Here is a 13,953-nt window from a genome sequence, read left to right on the forward strand (position 1 = left end):
GAAGGGGGCGCCTGGGTGGCTCAGTGGGTTAAGCCACTGCCTTCAGCTCAGGTCATGATCTCAGGGTCCTGGGATCGAGTCCCGCATTGGGCTCTCTGCTCCACAGGGAGCCTGCTTCCTCCTCTCTCTCTCTGCCTGCCTCTCTGCCTACTTGTAATCTCTCTCTGTCAAATAAAAAAATAAAATCTTAAAAAAAAAAAAAGGTACAGAAGGGTGTAGAATGCACTCACTAAAATAAATAAAATCTCCTTTAAAAGGGTACAGAAGGGTGTAGAATGCAAGGTCGGCCCCCACCTGCATGCGGAGCCGCCCAGTTCTCCCCAGGAGCAGCCAGGCTCCGGTTCCTGATCTCTCCATATCCAAGCAAATGCAGACAACACAGCTCCCTAGTTCCACGCACGGTGGCAACACATCTACACTCTCCTAGGCAATTTGAGTTGTCTCACTTCACAACATGTCGGGGGCTCGTTCTACAGCAGTGGCTTTGTTGCTCTTTCTGTTCCTTTCGTGGCATCCTGTAGGTGTTCCCAAACTGTGAAACCGTCCTCTACTGACTGGACTTTGAGGGCATTTCCCATCTCTGGCTTTTACAACACTGGCTGCAGGAAATTCTATTACACATCCAAGGTTTCAGGGTACTTAAAGGATACATTTCTAGAAGCCAAATTGTTGGATCAGAGGGTATGAGTTTTGTGATTTGGAGAGCTACTGCCAAAACGCACTGCATGGCCTCAAACCCACCAGCAGCTCCGGAGGGTAAAGTGAGGAAGAAACTTGGAAGATTTCTGTCTGTCCGTCTATCCATCCATCCATCTCAGGAGAGAGTTGCCCTCCACAGGGCTCTGGGGACTCTGCTGGAGATCCCCAAAGCCCTGCTGGCCGGGGTTTCAGAACCAGGTGGGATTTGGGTTGTTTCATTGACATACCACAGAGGAACAGCCTGCCTTCTAGAACCACTTCTTCCACAGTGAACCACACACCTTGGCAAGAAACGCATCCTCCTGGAGCCTCAGTTTCCTCATCCAGCAAAGGGGATATTATTCCCTGCCTTGTCTCCTTTGAAGCGGGGGGCGGTCCGCAGGACTAAGATGTGAATGTCCCGGACACATGAGATTGGCTACTCATACTGGGCCCCAAATCACACAGGGCTCCAGCCCCGGGTGGGTCACATGCATAGTTTATGTGAGAGTTGGCTAGACAGGCTGGGGATGGGGAGCACAGGTGCCCCAGGCAACAACGTTAGAGTCTGTAAATTCCTCAGGGCCCGATGACACCTGAACTGGGTTTTCAAATATTCCAAGTCACTGATCCCCATGACCCCACAGCATTCAGCCCCTGAGCTCCCCCTAAACTCGGCTGCATCTCCTGGGAAACCTCTTCCTGGGCCCAGTGCCAAGGAGGGACTGCTGGGAAGACAAGTGAGCATCCCTGTGGGCCTTGTTGTCTACTCCCAGACAGCTGTGCAGACAGGACACACAGCGATGCCCATGGCAACAAGGGACCTAGTTCATTACAACCTTGCCCCTCAGGACATTGTCATGAAAAAAAGAAAAAAAATTGGCTAACTGAGCAAGGCATGAAATGAGCACAGAGAACATGTTCTCCTTAAAAAAGCTCGGGTCTGGGGCGCCTGGGTGGCTCAGTGGATTAAGCCCCTGCCTTCGGCTCAGGTCATGATCTCAGGGTCCTAGGATCGAGCCCTGCATCAGGCTCCTTGCTCAGGGAGCCTGCTTCCCACTCTCTCTCTCTGCCTGCCTCTCTGCTCCCTCTCTCTCTGCCTACTTGTGATCTCCCTCTGTCAAATAAATAAAATCTTTAAAAATAAATAAATAAATAAAAATAAAAAAGCTCAGGTCCCAGGCTCAGGCAGGCTTGAAAGCCATTCCTATGCTTTCCTAAGTATGAGATCTTGGGAAAATTACTTAACCCTCCCTGTGCCTCAATTTAAAATCATAATACAGGGGCGCCTGGGTGGCTCAGTGGGTTAAAGCCTCTGCCTTCGGCTCAGGTCGTGATCCCAGGGTCCTGGGATCGAACCCCACATGGGGCTCTCTACTCAGCAGGGAGCCTGCTTCCTCCTCTCTCTCTGCCCGCTTCTCTGCCTGCTTGTGATCTCCGTCTGTCAAATAAATAAATAAAATAAAATCTTAAAAAAAATATCGTAACACAACAGTTAATTATTCAATAATAACAATAGAAACAATAATAGTTATGAGAATTTGCATTAATAATAATTTGAAAGCCAACCATTGGGGTGCCTGGATGGCTCAGTAGGTTAAACAGCTCAGGTCATGATCCCAGGATCCTGGGACTGAACCCTGCATTGGGCTCCTTGCTCAGTGGGGAGTCGGCTTCTTCCTCTCTCTCTGTCTGCTGCTCCCCCTGCTTGTATGCTCTCTCTTTCTCAGTGCCGAATAAATAAAATCTTAAAAAAAAATAAATAAAAACCAACCATTTATAAAATGCTTACTTGGTGTCAGACATTATGTCAAGTAAGAGGCAGTGTTGCCTGGGGGGCAAGGGCACAGACAGGTCTGAATCCTGGTTCTGCCACTGACAAACTGTGTGACGTTGAGTAAGTTGCTTAACCTCTCTGTGCCCTGTCGTTCTTATCTATAAAATGAGGTTAGGGGTCGGCTGTGAGGTTTACATGAGTTCATGTACAGGAAGCCCTTAGATCAGAGGGATCACTTCTGTGGTTGGTTACAAAGCACTTAGTCCAGTAATCTAAGCGCTATGACCAGCATAAGAAGCATCACAGAAGCGACAGCTGTTACTACTGTCTCAAAGACTGGCAAGTAGTTAGCTTTCAATAAACACACTGGGAGTGGTGGCCCTAGAGCCCAGAGAAGCAGCATCCTTCCCCAGGCTGGACCTTGGCGCCTCAGGCTGGCTGCTGGGAGCCTCAGCGACAGAGGGCAGTGGCCCTCTGGTGGACACAGAAGGAAGAAGCCAAGGGAGTGTATTGCTCAAAAATGTGCCAGATGCCTCAGTAGAGAATAAAGGAGGGACACACTTTTCTTTCATGGAGTCTGTTCTGCAGCAGGAATCCATTCAAGAGTCAGGTGCTGGAAGGGTTAGACTGAATGCAAGCTTTGCACTATTATTTTTCAAAAGTTTGATAATTTAAAAATTTCTAGTGCCAAATGTTCCCAGATGCTGCCAGGTTCCCTACTCTCTCCCCAGACTTTCCATCCTAAGAAGGGTTTAACAGCCTAGGTGGGCTCTTCACTGTGAAAGCATGCTCTGAATCTCTCTGAATGGTACTGGCATCCTGGAGTTACCTGTGCCCACTTTCCAAGGAGACAGAACAGAGAGGAAAACCCATCTCTCAGGCCCAAACTCTTTCTGAGCACCAGCCCATCCCACGGGGGCCACAACTACTGAGCTCCAAGCCTGCTCCAAAACGTCCAAACATCCTTTACCAAGGGCCACATGCACCAGTGGCTGGGCAAACAAGATAGAAGGAGGCAAAGTTTACATCTCAGAAGGAGAGAGACAAAAACAAAAGTAAAAGATAGTGAGAAGTGCTTTGTAGAGCATTTAAAAAGGCAATAAAATAGAGATATATTGGGATGCCTGGGTGGCTCAGTGGGTTAAAGCCTCTGCCTTCAGCTCAGGTCATGATTCCAGCGTCCTGGGATCAAGCCCAGCATCGGGCTCTCTGCTCAGCAGGGAGCCTGCTTCCCCCTCAAAAAGAAAAACCCAAAACAAAACACAAAACAAAAAACCAAATAAAAATAGAGATATATGACAGGTAGAGGCTACTTTTGAGTGTGTAGTCAGGGATGGCCTTTGAGAAGGTGAAATTTATTATTATTATTATTTTTTAAGATTTCATTTGTTTGAGAAAGGGAGAGAGAGAGAGAGAGAGCGAGTGCATGAGCAGGAGGAGGAGCAGAGGGGAGAAGCAGACTCCCCGCCTGAGCAGGGAGCTCATGCGGGGCTCAATCCCAGGACATGACTTCAGCCAAAGGTAGACGCTCAACAGACTTGAGTCCCCCAGAGAAGGTGATGTTTAAACTGAAGTCTGGAAGACCGGAAGGAGGCACCATATAAAAGCAACCTGAGGAAGAGCATTCTAGGCACAGGGATGGAGAGAAATCCCAGGCAGCTAGGAGGAGTGAGTGAAGAGGGAAGAGAGTGGGGAGGGAGGGAGTGCTGGGCTCCAGGGTCTTAAATTTTCTTCTCTATGAGATGGGAAGCCAGGGGGTTTGGGACCAGAAAGGAGCACGATGTAATTGCCCCTTCTGGCTGCAGACTGCAGGTGGAGGGGGTGGGACAAGACTGACCGTGGAGAAGGTAATGAGGTAGGAGGCTGCTGGCTCTATTTTAAAGGCGGTATTTAGGAGACTCACACATGGAGTGGACATGCAGTGAGGGGGAGAGAGGAGTCTGAGGCTTGACCAACTGCCAGGAAGAGGACGGCGGAGGGAGAGGACGTGGCCATCCCAAGTTCTGTTTGGACGTGGCAAGTGTGGGATGCCATGTGGTGACACTGCCGGGACTGGGACTGAGGGAGGGGAAGGCGTCAGGACGCACACCAGGGATAGCACAAGAGCTGGCACGGAGAGCTAGTCTGCCCCCCAGCACTGCCTGAGTGATGCCTCTAAAAGGCACATATGACCCTGAGTCTCTGGTCCTGTTGCCTCCTGGACTCTTGCCCCTGAGGATGACAGTCTCCACAGTGGGACAATCTCTCCCTTGCCTCCTCTTCAGTCTTTCACCTGGCCTCCACTGAGGCCTTAGAGAGCTCCTTCCTCCTTTAACATGCTTTCTTGCCTCATTCTGCCCATCCCGCAGCTAAAGTGTCACCTCCTCCAAGAAGCCTTCCATGACTATTTCCCACCCTTCTCGTGCTTTGGCTGTGGGCCACAGCCATGTACCTGCTGCACCGGCTCGATGGTCAGCTCCAAGTAGCGACTGATGGCTGCCATTGTCCTGAGTGATTTGCAGGGTGGAAGTGTAGTGAGAGGCACCCAATCTGAATTCTTTTAAGGGGAGGTGGAGAGACAAAAAAAGAATTCTTAGTCAGGAGACATTTTTCCAAAAACAAGATCCCATTTTGTTCAAAAGAATCCCTAAAATATTTTTTCTGGCCTTTCATGGTACATTTCACTTTCTGCTTCCTAGAAGATATTATCTTATCTCCTTTTCTTTTCTTTTTTTTTTTAGGATTTTATTTGAGAGAGAGAGTGAGGGGGAGGGGGTCAGAAGGAGAAGCAGACTCCCCGCTGAGCAGGGAGCCCAGTGTGGGACTCCATCCCAGGACCCTGGGATCATGACCTGAGCAGAAGGCAGATGCTTAACTGACTGAGCCACCCAGGCATCCCCTCTTATCTCTTTCTTTGAGGTCACAGTAGGTCAGTGGTTCCCAAACTTTGTTGCACAGTAGAGTCACCCGAGCATCGTAAAAAAAAAAACAAGCTAATGTTTAGCTCTGCCCACCCCCAGCAGACATTCTGAACCATTGGTAGAGGTGTGACCTGGTATTTCAAAGCCCCCCAGATGATTCTAAAGCATGGCAAAGTCTGGGAATCACTGCAGTAGGCACTAAATAAATACTTTTATAAACCAGTGGTTCCCAGACATTAGTGTGCATCAGAAGTATCCAATGGATGCATTAAGACACCCTCAGCTTCAGAGTTGGCGGAGCTGGTGGAGCCCTAGAATTGCACCCCCAACGAGTCGGTGGGCAGTGCTGGTCCAGGGACCACATGGAAAGAACTACAGAAGAGGGGCGCCTGGTGGCTCAGTCAGCTGAGCGTCTGCCTTTGGCTCAGGTCATGATCCTGGGGTCCTGGGATAGAGCCCCACATTGGGCTCCCTGTTCAGTGGGGAATCTCCTTCTCTCTCTGACCCTCCCCCTGCACCACCATGCTGTCTCTTTCAAATAAATAAATAGAATCTTAAAAAAAAAAAAAAAAAAGCTACAGAAGACATTGCAAAGGCTCTACTTCCTTCAGAACACCAAGACACATGGGGCTCTCTTTACGCACATTGGCTCCCTTTGGGGATACAATTTGCTAGGTTTCTGGAATGGAATGAAAATAACCTCCTGTTAGAGCCTTGCTGGGAACATGGGAGCTCTGGGCCGAGCACTTACAACACTCCTCTATCTTGGTCATGCCCCACTACCTTCTGTTCCATGAACTGAGTCAGATTTCCGTGTTAAATCTAGAACGTTCGAAGGAGTGGGCCAGTTTGCTCAGAGAGTCTCCTTTACGCTCTCTGAGAGAAAAACGAGGATAGTGAGGAGCCCAGGCAATAGGCGAGATGTCTTTCCTCAAGAAATTATCTTAGAAAAGTGAGAGCTGCTTTGTTTCAGTCCTTATAAGCACTGCTATATCATGAGGTGACTTCTCAGTTATTGGGAACCAAGGACTTTTGACAAAGGTAAACTGTCTCGGGAGAAGAGAAGCTCTGCCTACTTACAGAGGTCACCTTCTTGAGTCAGGAAAAGGGGACAAACACATGTGCTGCTTTGACGTAATTGTAAATGGCAGACACGACCATAAACAACACTTTGAAAGGCCAGCTTTTAGCAATGCCAACTGAAATAAGGCTGTGTTAGTGATGGCGATGATGCACACGTCACAGATGCATGTGAAAGTGGGAATACAAGTTTCTCCAAACTATGAGGGCAAATCATATTATTTCTAATTCGACCTGTTAATATATATATATATATATATATATATATATATATATATATATGGAAGTAAATTGCTAAAGAGCATACATGGACATTTGACTATTCCATCTATGTTGCTAAAAATATATTAAAGTTATTAAATGATCAAAAAAATGTAAAAAAATACGTTGTAATTGGAAAAACAGAGAATCCTACTGGCACCCTTAGTGTTGGGCAAAAACAGTTCGTTGTTTTTTTTTTCTTTTTTTCCATAAACAGTAGTTTTTTTAAAGTGACCAAGTGTCCTAGTTCCAGGGACATGCAGCCCCCGGTGGGACCAGCAGGTTTCCAGCTGGCAAGACCTTGCCTCCTGGCTTTCTTCCTCTTTCTCTGCGCAGGTCAAGAGGGCTTGGGTGTCCGGGCTCTCTCTGGCTTCCGGGGCAAATCCCAAGGCCCGTCTCATCTTGCTCTTCATCACCCAGGAGAGGAATATGATCTGAGAGGGAGAGTTAAGGTCCAAGGAAGCAGAGCATTTCAGCCGCCCCTGGCTGCCTTCACCTCTGCACTCTGAGGCCCCCCTATGCCCAGGCTCTCTACCTCATGGGATGATTCTGCCAGGGTTGGCTCCAGAACAGACATGAGCTCATTTAAGAATGGAACCAGTCTGGGGTGTCTGGGTGGCTTCGTGGGTTAAACCTCTACCTTCGGCTCAGGTCATGGTCTCAGGGTCCTCGGATCGAGCCCAGCATTGGGCTCTCTGCTCAGCGGGGAGGCTGCTTCCCCCGCCTCCCCATGCCTGCCTCTCTGCCTACTTGTGATCTCTGTCTGTCAAATAAATAAATAAAATCTTAAAAAAAAAATAAATGGAACCGAGTCTGACTTTCTCTACATATCCCTGGCAAGGGCCCAGCAGCCAGCAAGACCCTGCCTCTAGAATTTAGTAAATACTCAGCAAATACTCATTATACAAAAGCATTTTGAAAACATCTTCCTTGAAGGGCTTGGCTTACAGGGACAGTACACGGAATGGGTTGAATAGTATCCCGCCACCCAAATTCATATCCTGGAAATTCAGAAAGTGGCTTTATTTAAAAATAGGGTCTTGGAGGCCCTGGCTGGCTCAGTTGGGGAATGAGCCACTCTTGATCTGGGGTGGCGGGGGGAGGTTGTGAGTTCGAGCCCTTGCTGGGTGTAGAGATTACTTAAAAATAAAATCTTTTTGTTTTCTTTAAAGGGTCTTTGCTGATATAGTTAAGATGAGGTCAGAGTGGGTTAGGATGGACCCTTTATCCCATGACTAGAGTCCTTGTAAGAGCAGAGGACACACAGAGATAAACGAAGGGAAGAGGTTTTGTGAAGACTGAGGCAAGGAGCATCAGGGGCTATCAGAAACTGGAAGAGGAAGGGAAGGTTCTCTCCCAGAGCCTCTAGGAGAGTGCGGCTCTGCCTGGACTTTGGACTCGTGTAGCCCGTGGAACTGTGAGAATACATTTCTTTTGTCTCAAGCCACGAACTTCTAGTAACTGAATATGGCAGCCCTAGAAAACAAATACAGCCCATGAGAAAAATCACCCTTTTAAACTATTTCTAAACTATTTATGATGAATCCACACGTTTTCATACACAAATTACCCACTGTCTACCTCTCTATCTGCCCACCTTCTGAGCTTAGCTTGCCCTTGAGGCTCTCACGTCAAGGTCCCTCGGGTGTCCGTGCCTCATGCAACACCCTCTGGGGAACCAGAAGGGTGCTCAGCAGTCACTGACAAAGGGCAGCCCCTGTGAGTTTATCTCTGCGTCCCCAGCCCAGGCCAAAGACAAGAGAACGGGGATGCTTAGCCCTGCACGGCACGTCAGCTTACAAAGCCCATTCCTAGCCTTGTGAGAAAGGGCAACGATGAGGAAAACGGGTCTCTGGGAGGGTGGGGCCCTGCCCAGGGGAGGAGCAGCAATGAGACCGGTGCACGGGTCTTCTGCTCCCAGGGCCAGGAACCTGCACACTCCCCCTCGCTGCTCTGCAGTGCTCCAGCCAAGAGATCATTCCTTCTCTTACTTGTACATCAAGGAAACAAAATACAAAATTGCAAATAACTGCAATTGCATCTATCTGCCCCAGGGCTCAACCCTAGTCCCTGACCCCTGGGAGAGAGCTCCATCTAGCAAAAGGGAAAGAGGGCACCACAGGGACAGGGAGGAGATGAGACACGAGCAGTCAAGCCTCCTAGACCCCAGGTGGATACAGAGAGGTCCAGTGCAGCTCGACCGAGAGAGGTCAGGAACCAGGGCGTGGCCCGAAGCAGGTACTCAGGCCGCCGGTCATGGGCCACGATAGCCGAGGCATAGAGGAGGCCAGCCAGGGCCGACAGGAGCCGGGTCCACAGGTGGATGGAGGGAAACGCCTTACCTTGGCACTGGACAGAGAGAAAAGGGAGCTGGGCAGGGGGGAACACTGTCACTCCCCAGCTTCCTCTGAGCTGAGTTCTAAGACCTAGGCTCTTGGCATGGCAGCCCTCTCTCTGCCCATGGCTGGTTCCTAAAGGTGCTGCTTTAATAATGCTTTTGCTCAAGCTGCTTCCTTTGCCTGGTGAACTCCTATTCATGCCTCAGAACCTGGCTTAAACTCAACTCTGGGAAAACTCTCATACTACCTCCACCCTAAGGGGCAGAAACTCCCATATCCAGGCCCCATGACACATGACGCATCCCAGCAGACAGAGGGCTCCTGAGAGCGTCCTCTCCATTTCAGCATCCCTGACACCCGGCACTGGGGAGGGGCTCATTAATGTCACCTGGGAGAATGGGAGGGAATTAGAAGAATTCTGAATAGCCAGGGACTGATGTCTCTTCCTGAGACCGTCAGTGCTGAATCTGGCCAGCCGGGAAAGGCCAGGAACATTAGAGATTAGGTCCTGGAAGTTTTGAAGTCAGGGATTATTTTTGGAGAATGAGTAATGACAATATTGATTAAAAAAAAAAAAGGCAGGGACGCCTGGCTGGCTCAGTTGGTTAGGCGGCTGCCTTCGGCTCAGGTCATGATCCCAGCGTCCTGGGATCGAGTCCCACATCGGGCTCCTTGCTTGGCAGGGAGCCTGCTTCTCCCTCTGCCTCTGCCTGCCACTCTGTCTGCCTGTGCTCTCTCTCTTGCTCTCTCTCTCTGACAAATAAATAAATAAAATCTTAAAAAAAAAAAAGGCAAATAACCCATATTCAATATTCATATGTTAAATACCCTTTACAGGTATGAAGTCACTTTATATATACATTTATATGTATATATACAAATACTACATATTTATAATTATATATAATCACACGGTATATTAAAATTTATGTAAATATAAATTACATATAATTTATTTTACTTATTAAATAACTGAATTTAGAGATATACAGGCTATGATTAGAGAATAATAATAATAAAAAAAAACCCAGAGGAAAAAGCAAGGTTTGGCTGATTTTCCCCATTTTTATTTTAACTCTGGAAAAGACTGCTTGGGAATGTTTCCTTTCCCTCTGCATTTATTCAAGTTTGGTTCCCCACGGCTCCCTGTTTTGTTTTTTGTGTTTTTTTGGCCATGCCCAGAAGACTGATTCATAGAGACCACCAGTGCTCTGGCTGGGGTGGGGGGCGGGGGGCCCCTGGCCCTCCAGCCACCCCGGACTCAGCCCAGGAAGCAGCAGTCTGCACTGCTGTGATGAGAACTCCTGGGGGATCCCCCAGCCTGCCCAGCTCCATTTACTGTGGACACTGAGGGCTCGAGAGAGGAGGTAACTTGCAGGGCCAGCGCAGGGACCTGCCTTCTGCCCCTTGGCCTTGTACCTGCTGCTGTTTAGGATGATCCCAAGCCGGGTGAGCTCTCTGCTGTCACTCATGTGTCCACCTACTCCTGGCTCCCACTGACCTCAACACTCAGTCTCTCTTCACTGTCGGCACAAGACCCTGTAGGGCTCTATCTGCTGGCATGCTGGACACACCGTGGGTGCTGAGCACCCACTCTAGGTTTGGGGTAGGCTTGGTGACTCGGCATGTGGCAGGTTCAGCACCTGTGGGCTTTGTCTGGCTGGTCACAGAGAACCCAGGGGCGCTGTCCAGCCCCGTGGCTGACTGGCAAATCCGTACTGGGGGCTGGAAGCAGGTAGGGTATCCTGCAATGGCGACACTCCCAGTGCTGCCAGCAGAGGCCATACTGGTCAGGGGGTGTGTCACTTCCGGAAGAATGGGAACCTCTTCCACCAAAGCCACCCAACCATTCTGTTCCTCAGCACTCGCACCAGGGGTAAATTAGAAGCAGCTTCTAGGAAATCTAGCATTCACAGCCATGCTGTCTAGGCTTCCCAGAAAACCCAAACCCTGCTGAGTTTCTCCCTCACAAGGGGTACTTAGCTGCGGGCTCTTCTGCCTGGGACCAGAGATGGTGCCTGCGAGACTGCCCAATCTAATCCCTAACACGACCTGACTCTATCTGCCTGCCAAGGGCTATCAGGCTTGAATGCCTTTAGTGATGGGGAGCCCACTCCCTCCTAAAACAGGAATAATGATACTGATCACTTTCTACATTCCAGAAACTATGCGAAGCATCTAAATTATAAATGTGATGCCCCCCCAACCCATAATCTCTTTCCAGTCTTGCTTTTGGTTCTCTTCCCCAAGACCACAGAGAACAGCACTGCTCTTTGTGCCCTGAGAAAGCCCTTCTAATTCCTGCTTCCACAAGTTTCCTTTTTCCCAGACCAGATTAGGTCAATCAACTTGGTTAATAACTGAAGGAGCTAACTTCAGGCTGTGACAAATGCTGTGAATAAAATGAACAACAGGAAGGACACAGTCATGGGACTATGTTAGGTGCCTGATGCAGAGGTTGACTTGTTTTCCCCCTCACAAAAGATGCTCCCAACCTCCAGAGCCAGTGAACGTGGCCTTGCAGATGACCATGTTCAGATGAGGCCATTAGGGTGGACCCTCGCTCAGTATGACCATGTCTTTAAAATAGGGAAACTGAAGCACAGACACGTACAGAGGGAAGGCCGCATGAGGACACACACAGGGAGGAAGAATGCCGTGTGAACCCTGGAGTTATGGAGCCATCAGCCGAGGAAATTTCCAGAAACTTGGGAAGAGGCCTGAAAAAACTCCTTCCCTAGCACCTCCAGAGGGAGCTTGGGCCTGTGACACCTGGACACTGGTCTGCAGGCCTCTAGAACCTTGAAGCCTGTTGTCCCAAGTTTGTGACCCTTTCTTACGGTGGCCCCAGGGCACTGATATAGGCAGGCACCTGTCCCTCTGAAGGTCTTCGAGTCGCATGTCCCAGGGATTCCCACACTTCCCTCCACTGATCTGGAGTTGGCATGCCCGGGGGGTTCCCAGCCAGCCCCCCAGGCTTCTGCTTTCCACAAATGACCAATGAAGCAGCTGCCATCCCCGAATCCTGTTCTCCTGGAACTGCTATTAAATGATGTTCTGGAGAAAGTGATTTTTTTTAGAAGCAGTGAGGAGCCCGTGATGCTCACCTTTGCCTCCTCCGGGCTTCCCTTTGGTTTGGAGCCACGCTGAGGCAGCCCTGGCATCACTCCCCGCCCCCAACTCCCAACCCCACCCCCGCCTGGCAGTGTGACATTTTCACCCTCACTCACTGGAGCAGCATGGGAGCCCTCTCTCCTTCTGAAACCCCAAACATTTGATTCTTTCTCTGAACTTTTCTCCTGCTTTGCATTTCTGTGTCTTTCCACGAGACTCTAAGTTTCCCAAGGGTGAGCACAGCATCTCAAGTCACGGCTGCGTCCCCTCCAGAACCGGCCAACATGGTGCTTCCCTCAGCCTAGATGCCCGGGAAGTTTCCGGGGTGAGATGCTCCCGGAAATCCAGAAGCCTGGCGGCTGTGTGATGCTCTCCTCTGAAACCATCTCATTTTCCTAATGGGATATCTTAAACAGACATCTGATCCCCAGTGCCTTTTCCCTGACAGCCTGCTTTTCTTCACTATGGAGAGAACACAATGGGTTCTCCCGTGAGAGGCCCTAGCAGGCCTCATGAGCTCCCCTGCGTTGGCTGACCAGCCCCTGCACGTGTGGAAATGCACACACACACACACACAAAATACACAAGTGACACAAGTATCCACCCCAGGACCTAGAACTTGGAAGAGGCTCCCAAGGGCCCCAAGACCTGCCATGGTAACCCACAGTCCCAGCCCCGACCCAGCCTCACGATTCTGGAGAGCGGGGGGATCCGGGAAGCCCAGGAGCCAAAGACAGCAATGCCACCCAGCAGGTAGCCGAGGACTTCAGTATTGTCCTGTGGGAACAGGTGACACACTCAGTGGCCTAAGGAGACAGTCCATACATCCCAGACCCATCCTTTCCCAATTTTAGTGGTTTCCTCCCAGTGACGGTAAGCCTGAACCCTACTCCTATCCAGGGCATTTGCTGGGACCGTGAGGAGTGAAGGGACACGCCCACCCCCATGTCCTCCTGGGCTCAGCCTCACCTGCAGCAGGCTTTCCAGCAGCCTCCGCTGGGACCCTCGGATGGGGCCTGAGGCCTTTGGGGTGGTGGCCCAGAGAACCCAGCCTGGTCCCAGGCTCAGCGGCAGGGCGAGGGCAAATACACTGGCCCTGAGCCGCTGCCTCCTTGTCCTCTCCTGGGAGCCTCGACCTGCAACAAACAGCAAAATGCCACAGGCTCCTGGGATCTAGAACTCGACGGACAGCGACATGTGCAAACCAGCTGTCAGCCCAGCCCTGATGCCAGAATGGGTTCCCAAGTTGTTCTGTGGGGCAGATCCTCCCCACCCTTCAAGGCCCCACGGCTGTGCCTCCTCTTTGGAGAAGTCCCTCCTCCCCACCACCCCAGGCCATGCACCCTCACGACTGCTGCTCTTCTCCTTGCTCGGCCCTCTCATAGCGTTCTGTTTCACATGTATCTGTGCACAGAGTAGCCTCCACAAGACTGGAAGCCCCGGGGGCAGGGCCCATGCCCCAGTAGCTTCTGGAATCTCCACAGAGCCTAGCACAGAGCCGAACTGGCCCAGCCTTAGGGAAAGCACCGCCATGCTTGTGCTGGTGCCCAAAACCGAGCAAAAAAGGAGCACGGTCTTGGAAGTGTCCTTGAAATATAAGACAGATGTCCTCCGAAAATTCCTTTTTTTTTTTTTTTTAAGATTTTATTTATTTATTTGTCAGAGGATTGTCAGAGGAGAGAGCCCAAGCAGGGAGAGTGGCAAACAGAGGGAGAAGCAGATTCCCCACTGAGCAAGAAGCCCGATGTAGGACATGATCCCAGGACCCTAGGATCTTGAACTGAGCCAAAGGCAGACACTTGAC

General features: G+C 50.2%; 1 protein-coding gene across 6 annotated transcripts in view; it reads right to left on the reverse strand.

The window, feature by feature from the left end:
- The window catches only part of TMEM44 (transmembrane protein 44), a 33,472-nt gene that overhangs the window by 13,779 nt on the left and 5,740 nt on the right, over nt 1–13,953 (reverse strand). For 4 of the 6 annotated variants that reach the window (XM_045088739.1, XM_045088738.1, XM_045088737.1 and 1 more), the window contains exons 4-8: nt 13,119–13,285; nt 12,840–12,926; nt 8,875–9,045; nt 7,002–7,130; nt 4,887–4,991 (exon numbers count right to left, since the gene is read on the reverse strand). In XM_045088739.1, the coding sequence (XP_044944674.1) occupies nt 4,887–4,991; nt 7,002–7,130; nt 8,875–9,045; nt 12,840–12,926; nt 13,119–13,285 (659 nt within the window). The remainder of the gene's footprint in view (nt 1–4,886; nt 4,992–7,001; nt 7,131–8,874; nt 9,046–12,839; nt 12,927–13,118; nt 13,286–13,953) is intronic. The other 2 variants (XM_045088740.1, XM_045088741.1) reach the window with 2 other exon arrangements.

This window comes from Mustela putorius, unplaced genomic scaffold, assembly GCF_011764305.1.
Source record: "Mustela putorius furo isolate JIRA1106 unplaced genomic scaffold, ASM1176430v1.1 tig00003834_pilon_pilon_pilon, whole genome shotgun sequence".
Classification (NCBI taxonomy): domain Eukaryota; kingdom Metazoa; phylum Chordata; class Mammalia; order Carnivora; family Mustelidae; genus Mustela; species Mustela putorius.